Here is an 18,973-nt window from a genome sequence, read left to right as displayed (position 1 = left end):
ACTTGCGCGGTAACATGTACTCACTGACCTGATAATGAAGGCCTGCTTTACTTTTAGCACTGATGTAATATGTTTGCACAACGAATGCCTTATGATTAAAGCCAATCTTAACACTCGGCTACATGCAGTACATGTTGATATTAGGTAATGTCAGTGTAGACAAGAAAAAATTGTGCATTTATAAAGTTTAGAAACCATGTCAGAATTACATTGTAAAATGCTGCATTAACTACATATCCTAATTACATGTTGCCCATTTTGTTATAATTGATTTTGTCACACTAAAATATTCAAATATCATCAAAATGCTACTCTAATCATTTATGAAAAACAAATACCAACAATGAATACCAAATTTCCCCCAACTGACACTCTCAGTATCTCAAAATTCTTCAATTCAATTTTGTAATGAATTAACAAGATATGTTCTTTGTACTAATTTGGTTAAACTATGGTTGTTTGATGCATACTGTGTACTCTCACCTGCTCTCTCTGTCTGGGCTGAGCAACCAGGCTTCTCAGTACAGAGCTTGCAGAGGCTAACACTTTGCCCCGTGGGTCTTTCAGTAATTTGGCCACAGCGTGGAGACCTTCTCTCTTCAGGCTGCACTCTGCAGGACGGCGCAGAGCGTGGACGATCACATCCTGATCATACGATGCCAGGCTCTGCACCAACCACACTAGGAGACACAGGCAGATTATTTATAGTTATTGTCACAAATCAGAAGTTTTTTCTGCATTTATTTAGTTACGTTTTGTATCTGTGTGTGTGTACATGTACGTACCCTCTTCTGCCAGCTCAGTGATGTGTGATTCCATGTCATTAATGCAATTGGACTCAAGATAACTCCATAGCTGGAACAATGTCACCATCACTCTGTCTCTGTTGCTGCCTCTCCTTGGTAACCTCTGATCTAGGATACGCTCAACCAGGGAAAAGAACACTGGACAAACAGGCACACAAGTGTTAACTACGGCACACACACTAACATGTACTGCACACACACTGCTCTTGTTGTACCTGTGTCGGCCCTCTCAGGCAGTATGCTGGAGTAGACTGTGGACAGTGTGGCCAGGAAACTGTCAGCAGGGACACTGTATAGGCTGCCATGCTCCACACACTGTTGCCATAGTGACACAGCACTTGGACACTGACCCAGCTGTGGTATCACTGTAATAGGGAGAAAATAGGACATCACAGAGAAAAAGCAGCAGAAGAAATTACTCTTATGTTTAATAACATTTTTCTTTTTTGTTTGAGCAAGAACTTAATTTTTGACCTTGTGTGAGAAACATCTCAACACAAAGGTGCACTTGATAGTTTTTTCAAAGCTAATGACGCGGTTGGAAGCTTAGAAAAAAAAAAGAACTTCCTTAGCATTTACTGAATCTCTTAGTGATTTTCCCACACAGTGTTACGAACAAAGAAATAACCTTTTGCTGACTGAGACTTGACAACAGAGACACTAAAACCAGTCTACATCATGCAGACAAAAGATGCCTAACCAACAAATTCAAACTTTCTAGCAAACATTGTTTAACATGAGATGAAAACCGCTTTGTGAAGATTCATTTTGACTGTGACAAAGCAGAGTTGACTTAAAAGCATAACATTTCAAGGATGTGTCAACTCATTTGGCATTTTCACTTAAAGACAAGTGTTGCTACAGCAATGATAAATAACTCCAACTCCATGGTCTGGGTTGCTTAAAATGATGCAAAATTCATCACTTTACAAAGATCAAGTATTCTCTGTATAGATAATTGTCTATCATGATGACCTAATTGTTCACCCAAATGTATATTTTTGAAACTTCTGAACATTTACAGAAAATTTATAACATCTTCTTATAGTAATAGCACATTTAGACAAATTAGCCTTGGTGGACGTAGGAGCTAAGTCAAACATGCGGTCCGTGGGTCAAAACCAGCCCAACTCTGTCCCGTGGGACGAGTTTATAAAGAGTAAAAATGACAGAGAAGACATTAACTGCAAATTGTAAATTTGTAAAACAATACATTTAAAATAATTTCTAGACCAAAATTGGTTTGATCATAAAGTTAAATGCTAGGTTGCTCATTGTTCTTTTGTCATTTTGTGTCTCATTTTTGTGATATTTTGTCTTTTTTTGTTGCTGTTTCACTTTTGTCATTTGTCTCATGTTTTTGTCATTTTGTGTTTCCTATTTGTCTCGCTTGTGTTGTTTGTCTAATTTTTTTTGACATTTTGTTTCTCCCTTTATCATTTTGGTCTCATGTGTGTCATTTTTTAATCTCGTTTTTGTCGTTGGTCCATTTTCTTGTCGCTTTGTAACTTTTCTCTCAAATTTTTTGCCTCTTTTGTATCGTTTGTCTCATTTTTTGTCATTTTGTGTGTCATTTTTCTAATATTTTGTCTTGTTTTTTGTCTTATTTTTTTTCCGACTTCTCTTATTTTGATCATAAAGCAAAATACTTTGTCATTCAGTTCCAGATAGCTGGGATTAAATGTGTTGTGTTCTTGTAGAAACTCTGTCATCTGTAAATTGTAATGCGTAAATAATAAACTGAAGCAGAAAGTTGTTGAAATTGAACTTATTTTTCTTAAGAAATTTCAAGTTGTTTATTATGTTTTGTAAAAAGATAACTCCTTAAATATGAACATTTTTTGCACTAAAACAAAGGGTTTTATGTTTATTTAAGGTTATTATGCTGTGATTTTACTAGTCAGGCCCACTTGAGATCAAACTGGACTGAATGTGGCCTCTGAACTAAATAAGTTTGATGCAACTGATCGAAGTGCTGTAGTTTCTACAAGAGATTACTGTTTTTGATTGGTTTGAGGGCTCAGTTCCCACAGTTTATATTCGTAATGCTATTAAAAAGAGGCTAATACGACCTAATATAATAGCTTCATCAATTTGTGTCAAGTCGGCTTTAAATGGTTGCCATGTAGAAGTCAATCTACTACTTTGACTTTCTTGACTGAGTAGATGACATCTGAACCCTAAATTTGTTGATATTTAGTATAATCCTTTCTTCCATGTATCCGTGCAATCCCTCCTGTGCTACCAGCTGCCACACAGCCTGCAAAATCAGAATATTCGCAAAGTGAAATAATGCAAAACTACTCCTGTTTTAGCTGAAACCCCTGCAGCTCTTTAGAGTCATCTGCAGACTTTACATTGCTTTATAGCCCAGCAGGAATTGTCTTCTCCTTCCCAATGTTATATTGGTTTCCGCAGTCCCAACACTAACATCATCGTGCATTATCTTTATGATGATCTCCTTTGCATTTGGCAGTGCTTTCTGCATGTTCAGAATAAACAGGCACAAGAGGCCTAGATAGACGTACATACACCATAACTCACCTTCAGCAGGCTGTTTGAGGCATTGTGGGTTGTCCTTGGTGATACGTCGCATGATTTCAAGGACACGGGCCTCTCTCAGTAGTCTGTCTAAGGCATACATCTCTCCACACCGCAGAGGACCAAACATGCCCAGACGCTACAAACACAATGGCGTACGTGACTTGGCACAAACCAGATGTATTCATGTACAGTCATCATCAGAACAACAGCATTGGCACAACAATAAACCTTCCCAACTGTAAAATTAATTCAGTCCACTGCTGATAATCTGGATATGATACAGTCTAAACAAACCCCTAGCGTCACAGATCTCTTACCAACAGTTGTGCACTGCAGTTCTTCAGGTGGGCCACCAGGCAGCAGTCTAGCACGGGGCAACCTGTAGTGAGGGGGGAGGCGGGGAAAGCAGGGCTGTCCAAACCTCTGTCCTGCAGAGACCTACACACATACAGAAACATTAAACTTAAACTTTATTTATTTGTATAGCACTTTTCATGTAAGAACAACACAAAGTGCTTCACAAGCAATTAAAAACAAAGACAATAAATAAATACAATTAGAAATAGGAATAAAAATAAAAAAAACAACTCTCCACCCTCCTTAATATAGACAGCCATTCACATGCACACACATATACAGACTCGCACACCCACACAGGTCCACATCCAAAAGGGATCAACATGACGTCATCATGACATGGCAAGGCACTGAGGCTAGAAGAAAAGAAGGAAGACGCTACCTTGAAGAGGGGGGCAGCCACACTGAGAGGGTCGCATTCAGAGTGGCATGACAGGCTTGTACTAATTATAATTAATTTGGCTAAATGCAACTATATTTAGGACAGCTTATTATACATTTTTTGTGTTCCTCCATTTAAAAAATGGAGAGAAAAAAGGCTCTCCACATTGCTGTCCACATTCTCATAGGACAACAAAGCAAAACAGGGAACACATGATCAATAACCCCAAACAATTAATCACAAGACAGCAAGTGGAATACAGTGGTGGTATAATTAGCACAATCAGGATATTGAGGCACATATAAACATAATCAATGTGGAAGAGACTTGATTGAACTGCTGCCAATCATATGTTTAGTGCTTAACGTATTTCTGATGTTCAACACAAGGAGCATCAGGGCATCAACTGTTAACATTAAAACTAATGACATATGGAGGCATACTATATTATAAACAACATCAGGTGATGTTTGAACTGAGAGACTTTGGAACCTTTAACCAAGAAAACGAAATGTTATTTCAGTCAAGCTATGTGAGTATTTGGTTCTTTCAGCCTGCTTGAAACTGTTACTGTGATTGTAGCCTACCTCCACCAGGTGGCAGCAGCACACAACAGCAACAATCAGACTCCTCAACAGTAACAAGAGTGCCTGTATAACCAGAGTGGCAACATGAGGGGTCCAAAAAATTTTGGTCACATGATCTATGGCGCCATTTTGTTTCCAATTCATGAACGCCGGGTTTTCCTGTTAACATTGTTTACACCACAGAGAGTAATTCTAGGTCCTTCGCGCTTCATAAATACCTGAAAAATGACGGGCTGTTGTGCCTTTGGGTGCACAAATCGATTGGAGACGGGATTCCACATGTTTAGATTTCCCAGCAATAGTGAAAGAAGGAAAAGGGGGAAAATAAAGTCTGGAGAGTGGGATGGAAACCGACTTCATCATTGTTTTTGTGCCAGGTTAGTCCCATATATGTACTTTCATGTTATGATGTATGGGTGAATGACAGATAGAAATGTTTTTATGTGATTTTAGGCAGTTGTGGTTATTTTGACTTTGACCATTTTCATGCATGGAGATGCATGAAATACGGGCCGCTGAAGTTTAACGGTTTACCCCGTTAAACTTCAGCGGCCCGTATGTGCAAACGTATTTTACTAAATTGACCGAAGCTGCAAACTCGATGATAGAAACATTATACACCCATGGAAAGCTTAGATTCTCATGAATCCGCCGGTATAAACCACTTTCAGACGTGATTACCACAGCGGATAATATAAACACATTTGTCCAACAAACAGCAAATAACGTAAACAGCACAACTCACCTTTGAAGGCTCAAAACTAGTCACAGATGAAAATATTCCACTAAAAACGGCCATAATCCAACCTTGGACATCCAGACAAAACAAGCCAGTAAAATATTTTGTCCAAAACATGTCTTGAAATCAGTAAACAATCCATAGTTTTCATGAATGTGCACCTCGCGCTGCGCGTCCCATATTGAGTGAATGGAAACAAAATGGCGTCAAATCCCCAGTTGTCGCCACTCTGATTATACAGGCACTCTAACAGTAACAATCAGACTCCTCAACAGTAATTATATGTTATTTGATGATTGCTATGTCCTCTCCTCACAAATTAAGCTTTGCAATAACGGGACGTATACTAAAAATAGGAATGTGTCTTCTGGCATTATCACAGTCCACAACAGAAGTCAGTAAAACCTCATGGAACACCATTTAACACTGAAGTAATTCAAAAATCTCTAATCTCTCAATAACATTATTTTGAAGTTAAACAGTGGAGTATTCCCTCTTATAAATAAAAAATGAAGTAGATATATTAGACAAACTATATTAAAAATACAGGAACTCAGTACCAAAAATTAATACAACTGTGATCACTAACACACAAGTCAGAAAAGCCACAAACATTACAATAAAAATTGAGAGTACACTAGTGATGTCAATTAGCATGACTGCATGAACATGGATATAAAGTAACTGGAATGAAAGTCTGATGCACAAGTTTCAATGAATGCAACTACAGTGTCTGAATGCAAGTAAAAGTACCAGTACATGAAAGTACCGGCAGTACTTTCTCAGATAGCTGAGCTGTCACAGACTGAGCCTCTGTTAATCAGCTGTAGGCCAATCATTAGTTATACAGTTGAATCCTGAGTGCCATCATGGTCAGAATAAATGCTACTGTAAAAGTCTGCTCCAAATACCTAAGTCAAGATATTTTTTCTGTCATATCAAGTCTTGTTTATTAGCAAGATTTTTCCATTTCACAGCAGGGTATTTGCAGGAGTGTTGTTACTGTGCGTGCATTAGAGAACGTGACCTCTCAAATCAATACAGTGATGAGTTGTCCAATACCAATGAAACCCATCTTCCTGGATCATAATTTATTGTAGTGTGATAAATTATCTTCATGCATGCATAGATATTTTTTGTGTGAAAATGATCTTGTCAGTGTATAAACCTTTGCCCTTCAAATACACAACAGAACCAAATGCTAACAGCACCTGTGCTAACCTGTTTACATCACATAATTACTGACAGTAACTATACAAGAAAAAATATATCAGAATGCAGTTTCTAGCTTAACCACAAAAGAGTCATGGAATTCCTGAAATTCAGTAACGCTATTAGCTTGTGTGCACCACCTGAATATTCATTGTGGCCCTATTTGGCCTCCTCTATGAAGAATTTAGGGCAGCACCAACTGGTTCTTACTGTAGGACCTATATTTTTAACATAATGCATGATCCCGTGAGTTTAGAATTATCCATACGAGCAAAAATTACACCATTTAACTCAGAGGTGATGGAGTGACGATGCTGAACAGGGATGCATTCGTTTCTTTTGTACGCAATAAATCATATCAATTATGTTTAGCTCTTTCCATTGCGTTTACAGACTGATGAAGATTGTACTCAATGTGCTACTATGTGTTCATGACAAATCATAAACCATGAAAACAGTGGGAAGTGGGAAACATTTGTTCTCAACGTGAAGAGTGCAAAATTAGCTTTATTCCAATGTGTCTGCGCTGACCTGACATTTCGATTCCTCCTGTCACCCTTCTCCTCCTCCTCATCCTCCCATTCAGATGTGTTGAGGAAATCAAAGCTGCCCAGAGCCGTTTCCACTGTGAGGCTGGCCACGCTGGGTGAACGGCTGTGCCTGCCACCCTACACGCACACACATATGCAAACATTAGCCAGTAAAAACACACACAAACACACGGTACCAGCCAAAAGTTTAGACACACCTTCTCTTTCCATGGTTTTTACCCATTTTATTCATTTTCTACATTGTAGATTAACACTGAAGACAAAACTTTGAATGAACACGTATGAAATTATGTTGGGAAAAAAGTGTTAAACAAACCAGAATATGTTATATATTTTAGATTCTTCAAGCAGCCCGCTTTTGCTTTGACATTCTCAATAAAGTGACAATAAAGTGATTCTGATTCTCTCAGTCTTGCCTACAGGTCACCAGTCTGTCATAGGGTCACACAGACAACCAAGCACACTCACGTTCACACTTACAATTTAGAATCACTAATCAACCTCGGCATGCCTTTGGATTGTGGGAGGAAGCCAGACAACCTGGTGAGAACCCATACAGGGAGAACATGCAAACTTCACACAGAAAGATACCAGGCTGAGATTCCAGTCCCAGGACCTTCCAGCAGTGAAATGGCAGTGCTAACCTTGTGCTAAATACTGTATAATCAGTGGGGTTCATATAGAAACATAAAAAAGAATTTGTCACAGTCACAGCTATTTAAAATTAAAGAAGTGGAAAGTAAACTTGATGGTCTGTTTCTAAAAAGTAAGTACTTTTATTTGAGCTCAGTTTTTGGTTAATCTAACAACCCCAGGAAACAATTTTCTTGTTTCTCCCACAGCCCTCAATCTCACCTTCAGTGTAACCTGCAGCAGCTTCAGCTCTTGTTCCAGTAGCTGTAACTCAGGGAATTGTCCTCTGTAATCATCCAGAGAGGAAACTACAGTTCCCAGGGCATCCTCTAGCTGATTGTCCACCACACTATCACCGTTTCTGGACAGACAATCTGCTCCTGCACCCAGCATATCCTCTTCCACGGGCACTCGCCTGGCTATATACGTCCCCTCCCCGCTCTCTAGGAGGTGAAGCATGTTCATTTGTGTCATAGTGTCAGGATCCTCTCCTTCAGCGCTGGGAGAGGAGGACGTAGGGACCGAGGTAGAGGTATCAGGTTTCTGTCTGATTAGTTTTTGATCTGTGACATCATCAGCTGTGTTTGCTTCCAAGACACAGGGCCTCCTCGGTGACATGTCAGTGTCTGTGGCAGCAGAGCAGGGTGGCTCAGGAGTTCTGCTGGGCATCTCCATTTCAATGTCACTGATGGAGATGCCAGAGGCCGCAGACATCACCTCTCCTGATTCATCAGCTGACTTGTCTGTCAACACAACACCATCAGCGCTGCTTTCACTAATATGGCTCAGAGAGCGCGAGTAAGGGTGTGAGGTAAGGCTGCTGGTCACCGCATCTGCTGCTGCTATGGGAGACGGTTTCCTAGCAGCCTCTTTCTCAGTGTCAGGTGGGGATGCCACAGTGGTCGTCTCCTTTTCCTGGTCTCTGCAAATTAGTCCATGTAACGGTTAAAACACACAGCATACCAGTCATTTAATGGAAATTGTGCTCTAATGAGCAAATGTCATAAGTAATCAGCTTATACATCTGATTTGGATAAAATGCTAACTTCTTAAAATGTAGAGTATAATTCAGATGAATGCTACTAAAAGCACCAAACTCGAACACTACCTGCTGCTCTCTTCTTGGTGTTTTGCTGTGCTGGGAACTTCAGTGACAGTGGTGGTTTTGTGATTGGAGTTTGGTGATGAGGAGAAGGAGTATCTCGAAATGTCAAGCTGTGGGGAGATGGTTCTTGTTACACCTGGGGGGTTCTCAGGTGTCATCAACATTGCCTGGAGAGAAAGAGAAAGACATGGACGCTATAGATAGGACATTGGACATGTTGCTTTTAGTTGTTGCTTAGCAGGTCAGCTGTACAGTGGTAGAGGTTGTGAACAATGATGGCAACTCAGCATTGATTGACGGCAAAATAATGAAAGTATTGCAATATTTACATATTTGCAATATAATAAATCAGTTATCCGAGGTGACATTCCCAGAAAAACACTGGCTTAAGCTAGTAGCACACAACTCTATGGATGTACTCTACTGCAGATAGCTGTTGCAAACAGAACATTTCCTACTATTGCAGCTGTGACTGGTGAAGCACGAGCGGACTTTAATTATGGAAAATGTGTTTGTGAGTACACTTCCCCCTTGCTAGTGGTATGATTCACTAAAAATATGTCTACGAAAAAAAGACAGTGCCTTTCCGCATTCTTTAGGGGCAGCAGATCAGTTTGAAACATTGCAGGACGTAATGGAACAAGAAGAAACAGCCAGTGAGCTGTTAGATGAAGAGCTGAAGGTGACAGGCTACATACTTCTAATTTCTCAGTGAGCAAACAAAGTTCTTTCACTTTGCTTTGTTGTTTACAGACTTATGCCTTTTGCAGCATGAAAACAAATTACGGGTGTTCACAGCATGGCTTCCTGACTTTTTTTTTAATTAAAGCAGTAATAGTTTTGCTGAACTCAGAATTCTGTTTTGCTTCTTTAATAATTATTAAACAGAAAGGCTTTGCAATACAAAAATCAATTGAGAGGACAACCATAGACTCTGCATTCAAAACATGTTTTAATGGAAATACACGAAACCTGCTAAGGTGTTCACCCTGGTTCCACACTCCCTCGATCCAAATCTTATTGAGCATGCGCCAGGATAAGCCTCATCTAGGTAGGTCCCACCCTGCAACCCACACGACCCACAGAATTCACTGTCACAGGATATCCCCAGAGGTATCATGCTTCACTTGGTCAGAGGAGCTTTAGCAGTATAAAAGAGACCAACACAATATTAGGCAGGTGGTCATAATGTTATGCCTGATATGTGTGTATCTAATCGTGTAAATACCCCGAGAGATAGATAGAGTCATTAATGTAATCAGAACTATACAAAAAAGAAATGCAGGGTGTAAATAACAGCAAAGTTTCTGCTGTGGCTCACCTTTTGGTGTTTAGTGTTGCGCAACCCTTGCACAGATAGCTGTGGGCTGGAGGAGTCGTCAGAAGATTCAGAGGAATTCGACCAGGCTGTTCCATTCTCCAACTCCTCACGGTGCCGGAGCATGTTCTAATAAGAGGACAGCATTGTTTAAAAGACTGGAATGATGCAAAATGATTTGCATGGGGACAGAGATCTGATATAGAGCCATCCATTATCTTTACACTACTTAATCCTCATTAGGGTCATGGGGGGCTGGAGTCTATCCCAGTCTATCACAGGGCTACAGACAGAGACAAACAATCACACTCGCATTCACACCTACAGACAATTTAGAATCACCAATTAACTTCAGCATGCTTTTGGACTGTGGGAAGAAGCCAGAGTGCCTGAGGAAAACCCACGCACGCACAGGGAGAACATGCAAACTCCATGCAGAACGATCCCAAGAAGGCGGGGATGCGAACAGGGATCTTCTATCTGCATAGCCTAGCTTAGCTAGACTGTATTCCCGTTATAAGGGATATACGGGAATACGGTCTAGCCCTCCTCCATTGACACATTTTGACAGGTTTTCAAGCTCCGAGCAGATCAAACCGAACCAATCAGAGCACGAGAGGCGGGAGTTAACGATGCGACCGCAACAGAGCGAGGTTTCTCTCGTGCGCTTTCCTCTGTTTTGCACGGGCTGAATTCGTCCTAAAAACCTCAACAAGAAGCAGCTCTTAAAGCTTTTCTTTTTAAAAAGGATGTATTTTTATTTCCGGCAGGCTGTACGATAGAATGCGTAATGCTGCCCTCCACTGTTGAAAGGGAGAGCTTAGATTTTCCTCAGGACCCCTGTACGGCAAAGGAAGCTGTTAAAACTACAAAACATCATGGCGGAAAGGCAATTGTTAGGTCGCTTAGTGATTGCGTCACACATGTGTTACGGTGATTGGCTCTCTCCAATTCAAGCTGTGATCGGTAGTCCCGCCTCTGGGCTAGATTTGGTTCAATGGAGCAGTTCCAGACTGACTTTATGGGTATTTGTAATACACAATATAAAGGCTGTCTGGTCCCCAGGCAACTATCTGCAAGGCCACCAAGCTACTGAGCAGCCCCAGAGAGATCTGATATCTGTTAGAAAAAAAAACTGCACAAAGCTGAACTGCATGCAGTAAAACTCATGGACTCACAAAAGATGGTACTGTGAGTTGTGTGCAGTGATTCACAGTTTACAAGCTGCCGTTCAAAGTTTTTCGTCAGAGTCCTGAGCTCTGTCACGGTTGTCGGGATATTTCTATTTTACTGTACATAAAGTAGGAGTTAGACTATCATCACATGTAGACAGACATTTCAGTGTTTAGAATATAAGAAATAAACTAGGCTATTCATTATTTTCACACTTTGATATGCTTGCTGTTAGGTTAGATGTAGTCTTTAGTTTATAAGTGCATTATTATTGATGTACTGTCCAATCTCAAATGTATGACAAATACTGCATGTACTGCGACTCCTTCTGTCACTGCAGTGGGTCCATCTGATTGAAGCTGTGAAGAACGTTAATGCAAAAGTGAAATTTGTCTAAATGACACACTGCCATCACTTTAACAGACAGATGAGGAAGCAATGGATCAAGTGGCATGTCCAAAGAGGGCTCAACAGGCCAGCTAGCTGCTTAACACAGCTCACACACTTCATCCGTCGAGATTATTTTCACTGTGTATGAAGATGGATTCTGTCACTTGGCTGTCAGTTACTTATTCCAGACTGTTTGCATTTGTTCAGATGATTTGTTCTGCACATGATGGCTTTTGAATTGTCATTGTTTATCAGATTCAACAATCTGGAAAGCTCAGATACAAGCCCTTAACCCCCATTTATAATAAAATAAAAACTTTTTTGTGTGTGTTTTTGCTTTCCAGCTGAGGCTAAAATAAGTGGAGAGTGTTAATTTATCTATTCCACATAGAAAAGATGTATCATAATAATAATCACAGATATATAATAATTAGGTCCCACTCTGACTGGTCCTATGAGAAACCAGTGCTTACTAAAGGTTCCGAGGTACGTACTGAATATGCGCAAACCAGCACTGGTGGAGTGGATACACTATCTCAGCTGTAGTCTGAATGAAAGTGGTATGTTGTGAATTTGCGACAATAGGAATCAAGGGATAACAGTAGAGTCCAACGCTGCTTGGTTCCTCTCTGTTCTGCTTCAGTGATCTTATTTGTGGAACACTGGACACACTGTGCAAGGTCCAGTGGCAGATAACTGATATGTCAGCAGTGATGATGCCACGTGGACAAACTGACATGTACAGCAAGGTTACGTTTCAGAGAGTATGCCGCCCGTTTATTATCTTTTTATTTTTGTCATTGCTAGCAGATGTGGCAGCACATATGTCATTCAGCCATGAGTGTCATATGAGTGCAGAGCTGCAGCGTGACCAAATACGATTCGAGCAGATTTCTTGTCCCTGCTGTTGAATGGGAGCCAACAAAGGATTTAACTGTAGCTCAACAATTGCAGCTCTACATGTAGCAGCTCACCTGTGTGAGGTGAAGTAAAGCACAAGGTGTGAGTTGCCATTAGCTCATGATTGATCCTGTCTCCATGTCAGGGAGAGTTTAAGGCTACAAGTAATTCATGAAGTTACTGCTGTGTTCCACATATGTAAATGTGTGCAGTTCTCTCACTTTGGTGATATTCACATAGATCCTATCTAATATAGACTTCTAAACCTGGATTGCACTAATTGTTGGTGAGTGTAATTATAGGAATTAAGTTACTGAAATGTAGAATCAATTTTCCCCAAATTGCTTCACACAACTCAAAGTACTGTCACTTTTGTGTGCCAGTCTGTTACATGATGCACGATGTTCAAACTGTCAATAAGTTCCATATCACTGAAAACGGCAGCCATCACATTACTGGAAAAAAGACCAGGGTGCTCATTCAGACACGAAGATCTCAGTTGTTGTCCTACTAATGGAGAGGAGGGCTTGTTCTACTCTACCATCACTAATACACTAGTGGGCTCAAGGTTTCTAGTCTTCGGGGTTCTATGTCATCATGACTTACTGCAGTGGACTCTCTTGTTGGTGAGTTGTCACTACAGGAGCAGCTCTGGCTAAGTGTGCCTCTGAAAAAGCCCGGCAGCGGCCAGGGCTGCCGTCTGGCCAGACTCCGAGGCAGAGACTTTACACCAAAAAGGCGACAATTAAAACAGAGGGCATCAGAATGGATAGTAGCTCATGGCTGTTGGCTAAATTAAAATGCTTTACTCAGGATGAGCTGTAAATCATTAGATCTGAACTCAGACCAGAAATGTGTTGAGGTCAGGAAATTCTTTAATGAGAAATAGGGTAAGTTTTTGCTTCTCCTGGTTGTTTTAGATCAGTTAGCTTTTATCAGAATCTACACAAACTCTACCAGATCAGACAAGGCCAGAATGTAAATTCATTAGCGTGTAGGACAAAAAAGGTCTACTTCCTCTTCAGTTGTCTGCTAGGTACACATTTAGATAATATTCAGTATTCCAGTGTTACTGCCTTAGAAAGATTCAAGCAAATGTTTTGTTTTTTCTGATCAGAACACAAACAGAATAAAGAAGAACTCACATAGAAGGCTTGTTCACGTAGAGACGGTGTGTCTGGTGGACTCTGGTTGAAGATTGTTGAAAATCTCTTACTGACGGACGGTGCTTTATTGACACTGCTTGAAACAGACCCTTGGTCATCTTTATCAAATGGACTATTAAAGGGAAAAAGGAACAGACGATAGGAAAGACAGAGACAAGCAATAAGATAAACACCAAAATATAAAATTTCAGTCAAGTTCTGAATAAGTCTTCACTGACTCAATTAACCAAAATTCCAGCACATTTAAAGATCAGTGCAATTTTCAGCACACTACCAGGATAGCTGGCAAAGCTTACTTCCAGGTGACCTCAAGGCTTAGCTTAATAGTCCCAAGGTCATTAATATCCACAGCAACTGTCCGGGGTAGTGCAGCAAACAGGTCCTTGGTTTCACAGGAAACACTTCCAACAACCACGTGATTGGCTAAGCTCTTCACCTCTGTCACCTGGGAAAACACAGACATATTATTTGAGTTATTTGATCATGCTACCATTGTTTTGCTGCCGTCAATGGGTCAATCACTGTTTTACTGGTGTCTTTTGCAGAGTAATAATATTGTCCCCATGAAGACACTGCAGTACAGGATACTTAATTCATGGAGCACAAAAAGTGAAAGATAAGCTAGACTGTCTAGAATGCTGAAGGATGCACATAGCCCTAAAAAAAAAGCCAGTAAAGTGCAATGTTGTGTGTCCGGTTACCAGAAGCAGGATTTCAGGGCTGAATGATTTTACTGAGCAAAATCCCAGCAAAACATGAACAGAAATAAATCCAACACAATCAAAAAGGTAACCAAAGACACTGGGAGGGACAGACCTTCACAGAGAGGAAGTCATTAATGAGTGGCAAAAACACCATCTCTTCACTGTCCCACACTTGTTTGGCATTGAGCTCCATTCTCCCCCGGAGCTTCCACCGCTGTCGACCATACTTCATAAAGATCTGGACGGACACACACACACACACACACACACACACACACACACACACACACACACACACACACACACACACACACACACACACACACACACACACACACACACACACACACACACACACACACACACACACACACACACACACACACACACACACACACACACACACACAGTGATACACTAAACAAATAGAATTACAGTATATACATATCCTAATGTTGCAATGATGTTCATATTGATATCGTATATCGTCCAAATATCTGGACAAATGTCCCTTTATCTAAACTGTTCCTGAAATGTTCATGCAAATACAAGCCCTATGATCTGAACTGACTTGAATTCAACTGAACTGAACTGGACTGAGAAAGACTGGCAGACAAACCTCATACTGGTCACCAGCACACAGTCGAGCAAATCCAGCCAGACCTGAAAGACAAGAAACAGATTTACCAATCAGCTGTTCACAAATATTAATATATTATGGCACAAATAAGAAGTGCAATGTAACGAAAGATGTATTTATGTATATAGTGAAACTGAAAATAAATAAAATTCTAAGTGGGAATAAGGTGCCACTTTAAGAAGCAGGCGCACATAAGACACGGGTAACAAATTACAGAGCCCACAGTGTGCTTTTTGGGTTTCTAACTTTCCTTTATGTGCTACATAGCTCCTTTTCTGCACGTGTGGCATGTAAAAAGATGCCAAAGTTGTAGAGCCTCAATATGATGTCAACAAGAGTTACACTCTCCCACAGAAAACACTGACTCCAAAACTGCCTTGTTGGCAGTCCAGACTGTAGAAGTGTTTGGCCAGTGGTATCACCTTGTTAAACAGATGCTGCTTTTCTTTTCAAGTGCAAGTGGAAAAGTCCCTTTGTATGAAATTCCAAAAGAAGATAAAGCTAAGAATAAGAGAAGAAAATGATGATATTTTTAGTGTGACAGGTTCCTGCCTGAAGGGTTGTTGTTACCCATAGTGAAGAATATAATGACACATAGATTGTGGGAAGGAAGGACAAAGCTGACTGAAAGGAGTGGTGGCGTGTGCCCAAATCCTAAATGTAGTGAAATTACCTGAGCTGGACACAGTTAAATGCTGGATTTTTGCAACAGTTACTCCAGATAGACTGGGAAGTCCCATTTTGCTGGGCCAATGTCAAGACTCATGATCACAACCAGTTAGTATGCTTTTTAAGTTGTGGATTTATGTTTAAAACAAACAAGGAAGCTACCATTGTTGAATTTGTTACGCTGCATGCCCAGCGGTCAGCTGTAGATAGAGGTGACTAATCAGGTGACTAATCAGAATCTGGGTATTTCAGGAGGGGCCTGAAGAAGACAGGAGCTAAAACAAAGATTTTCAGACAGAGGGTAAGAAGAAGTCCTGCAGCAATGTACAATTTGAGAAAATAATTGTGGTTTATGGACAGAAAAGTTTGAAAATATATACTCATAACCCCTAAAAAACAAAAATATGAGCCTTTAAATAAGCACAAAATGGCTCCTATTAAGGAAAAAGCAACATGTCATAGTTAGATGTTGGGCTCTCATGTGCTACGAGAACAGATTCACTGTGCCTTGGCAGTGATTCTCAAAGTCTATGGAGGAATGGAACAGCATTTTTCCAAGAGATATTTTATCATTTGGTTCATAGATGATGGTGAGTGAGAGAACTGTCTGTATAGGAGAAAACATCTGCCATAGATGTTTGATGCGGCACGAGTCACGTCATTTCTATCAAACATTCAGTGACCCCTTGTGTCCTATGGATGGGGACATTGTCATCCTGCCTTATTTACTAATGTCTTTACCACAGATAAATGCAAATGTCACTTTTGTAACTGTTCCTCTTGAATCACTAGCCAGTCTCTGTGACTGGAGCTCCTGCCATCCATGTCTGAACAACAACCTTCTTCCAAAATCATTCAACACATTTAATCTTGCCATCTTGAATTAAAATCAGAATCAACTAGGCCTGCTCTGATTTTTCCTACATGGCACAAAGCATGATTGCTCTGCTTAATTGCAAGATACTATGCAGCTGTTTGCAAGCATTTGTTGTGTTTCTCCCTTCATATCTTTGGATTTTATCATCATTCCGTCAGCCTGTATTATGAAAATGAAATATTTGTACATCAAATGGTTTAATAAAAACACAATTGAAGATCCATGGTGCACCATGGTGCTATAGATTCTTCATTCTGTAATAATTGTGGAGCAGGCAGTTTGAAGTGGAATGGCCAAACAGTACACCATCAGTGCATCCGTAATCTTACCTTTCATCTTAATGTGGAACTCTCCAAGTTGATTCTCCAACTCACTCTCCAACACACACATGTTCTACAGAGAGGGTAAAAGAAGAATACAGTTACCATTTTCTCTATTCCATGTTCGTGTTCTTCACTTTCCACTCCACCCTTCCACTCCTCTGTCCTCTTCCTCTTACCTCCGTGTACTCTTTGTATCCTTTATTGGCCTCTGCTAAACTCTCCCTGGCTTCCTTACTTCCCGGAGAGGCTGTATATGCCTTTACCATCTTGCTGGCTCCATCCCTGAGTCTCCTCTGCAGACAGTAGGCTTCATATAGCTCCTCAATCTGTGAAAAGAGGGCAAAAGGTCATACATTTAATCTTTTTCTCCTATGCAAAAATAAACACACACACACACAAAACAACATCCATCCATCCATCCTCTTCTGCTTATCCGGGGCCGGGTCACGGAGGCAGCAGGCAAAGCAGGTCGGTCCAGACGCCCTTCCCCTCGGCAAAGCTTTCCAGCTCTTTCTGGGGGATCCCGAGGCGTTCCCAGGCCAGACGAGATAAATAATCTCTCCGGCAAGTTCTGGGACTGCCCCGTGGGTCTAGTCCCACGTGGACATGTTCGGAAAACCTTCAAAGGACGTCTCCCCGGAGGCATCCAAATTAGATGTCCAAACGACCTCAACTGGCTTCTTTCGATGCAAAGGAGCAGCAGCTCTACTTTGAGCTCCCTCCGGATGTCTGAACTTCTCACCCTATCTCTAAGGCTGAGCCCAGCCACCCTACGGAGGAAGCTCATTTTGGCCGCCTGAATTTGTGACCTTGCTCTTTCGGTCACTACCCAGACCTCATGACTACAGGCGAGGATTGGGACGTAGATGGACTGGTAAATTGAGAGCTTCCCCTTACGGCTCAGATCCCTCTTCACCATGACAGTTCGGTACAACACCCAGATTGCCACTGATGCTGCACTGATCCGCCCGTCCATCTTTCGCTCCATTTTCCCATCACTCGTGAACAAGATCCTGAGATACTTTAACTCCTTGAGAAAGCAACTGCCATTCCCTCCCCCAAAAAACACCTTCACAAAAGTGGGGAGTTGATCATTAAAGTCAGAATTACATTGGTTCTAGACATTAAGTCAATCAGTGTCTCAGAAAGCATTGTCTGCAGTATGTATTTTTCACAACACTCCTGAAACTACAGTACTTGTGCTGTAATCATAGCCTAGCCGCGCTAGACCCATGTTCTGAAGGCACAAGGGTCTAGGACCGCTCGACAGGGAGGGAGGCGGGCTAAAAGGTTGTCTTTCAAATCCCTCTGCAGCAACTGGGTAGGTATACAACCAATCAGCACAACGAATAGGCTGACGTAGTTCCTCGAGCGCCGGTGGATTGTGGCTAAGTCCCATTAGCTTCCCAACCAGCGGAGCCAACTGGTATATTAAGGATTTGCCATATCCCGTCGGCATAAGTCCAAATACGTCTTTCTTCTCAATGAAACACTTCAGTGCCGTCCTTTGTTTATCTTTCAAGTTGAATTTTAGCTTCAAATCTTTAAGGGCTGTGGCCAAAGCTGAGTCGAAAGATAACTGTTTATTGTGCGCCGGTTGTTTCTGTCAGAATCGTCGCGCCTCTGTCTTCACTTAGTTACGCCCGCCTTCTGACTCTACACTTCATGGTGATTGGTCCGGCCAGTTTTAGGAGAATCCAGCCTCGAGCCTTATGGAGGGTAACTAGACCCACCCTGGCAGAGAATTAAATTCGTTGCCGTGGGTTGTCTAGCGCGGCTAGGCTACTGTAATCAGACAACATTCTCAAAGACACTTAGAAACTCTGTGTATGTTGAGCAGATTAATGAATAAATAAAATTCCATCAGCCAGTGGTAAAATAGTGTGTAACATTATAT

At 41.1% G+C, this 18,973-nt stretch overlaps 1 protein-coding gene across 2 annotated transcripts in view; it reads right to left on the bottom strand.

Annotated features, from left to right (window-relative positions):
• The window catches only part of ripor1 (RHO family interacting cell polarization regulator 1), a 61,844-nt gene that overhangs the window by 7,702 nt on the left and 35,169 nt on the right, over nucleotides 1–18,973 (bottom strand). For both annotated transcript variants that reach the window (XM_022198623.2, XM_022198622.2), the window contains exons 7-21: nucleotides 17,253–17,402; nucleotides 17,083–17,146; nucleotides 15,187–15,230; nucleotides 14,680–14,805; nucleotides 14,160–14,308; nucleotides 13,843–13,975; nucleotides 10,238–10,363; nucleotides 8,920–9,083; nucleotides 8,034–8,733; nucleotides 7,159–7,295; nucleotides 3,668–3,788; nucleotides 3,351–3,486; nucleotides 1,022–1,171; nucleotides 786–944; nucleotides 484–680 (exon numbers count right to left, since the gene is read on the bottom strand). In XM_022198623.2, the coding sequence (XP_022054315.2) occupies nucleotides 484–680; nucleotides 786–944; nucleotides 1,022–1,171; nucleotides 3,351–3,486; nucleotides 3,668–3,788; nucleotides 7,159–7,295; nucleotides 8,034–8,733; nucleotides 8,920–9,083; nucleotides 10,238–10,363; nucleotides 13,843–13,975; nucleotides 14,160–14,308; nucleotides 14,680–14,805; nucleotides 15,187–15,230; nucleotides 17,083–17,146; nucleotides 17,253–17,402 (2,556 nt within the window). The remainder of the gene's footprint in view (nucleotides 1–483; nucleotides 681–785; nucleotides 945–1,021; nucleotides 1,172–3,350; nucleotides 3,487–3,667; nucleotides 3,789–7,158; nucleotides 7,296–8,033; nucleotides 8,734–8,919; nucleotides 9,084–10,237; nucleotides 10,364–13,842; nucleotides 13,976–14,159; nucleotides 14,309–14,679; nucleotides 14,806–15,186; nucleotides 15,231–17,082; nucleotides 17,147–17,252; nucleotides 17,403–18,973) is intronic.

The sequence above is a fragment of the Acanthochromis polyacanthus genome, chromosome 8 (genome assembly GCF_021347895.1).
Source record: "Acanthochromis polyacanthus isolate Apoly-LR-REF ecotype Palm Island chromosome 8, KAUST_Apoly_ChrSc, whole genome shotgun sequence".
Lineage (NCBI taxonomy): Eukaryota > Metazoa > Chordata > Actinopteri > Pomacentridae > Acanthochromis > Acanthochromis polyacanthus.
The sequence above is the reverse complement of the archived record's forward strand: the minus strand, read 5'-3'. Positions and strand labels throughout refer to the sequence as shown.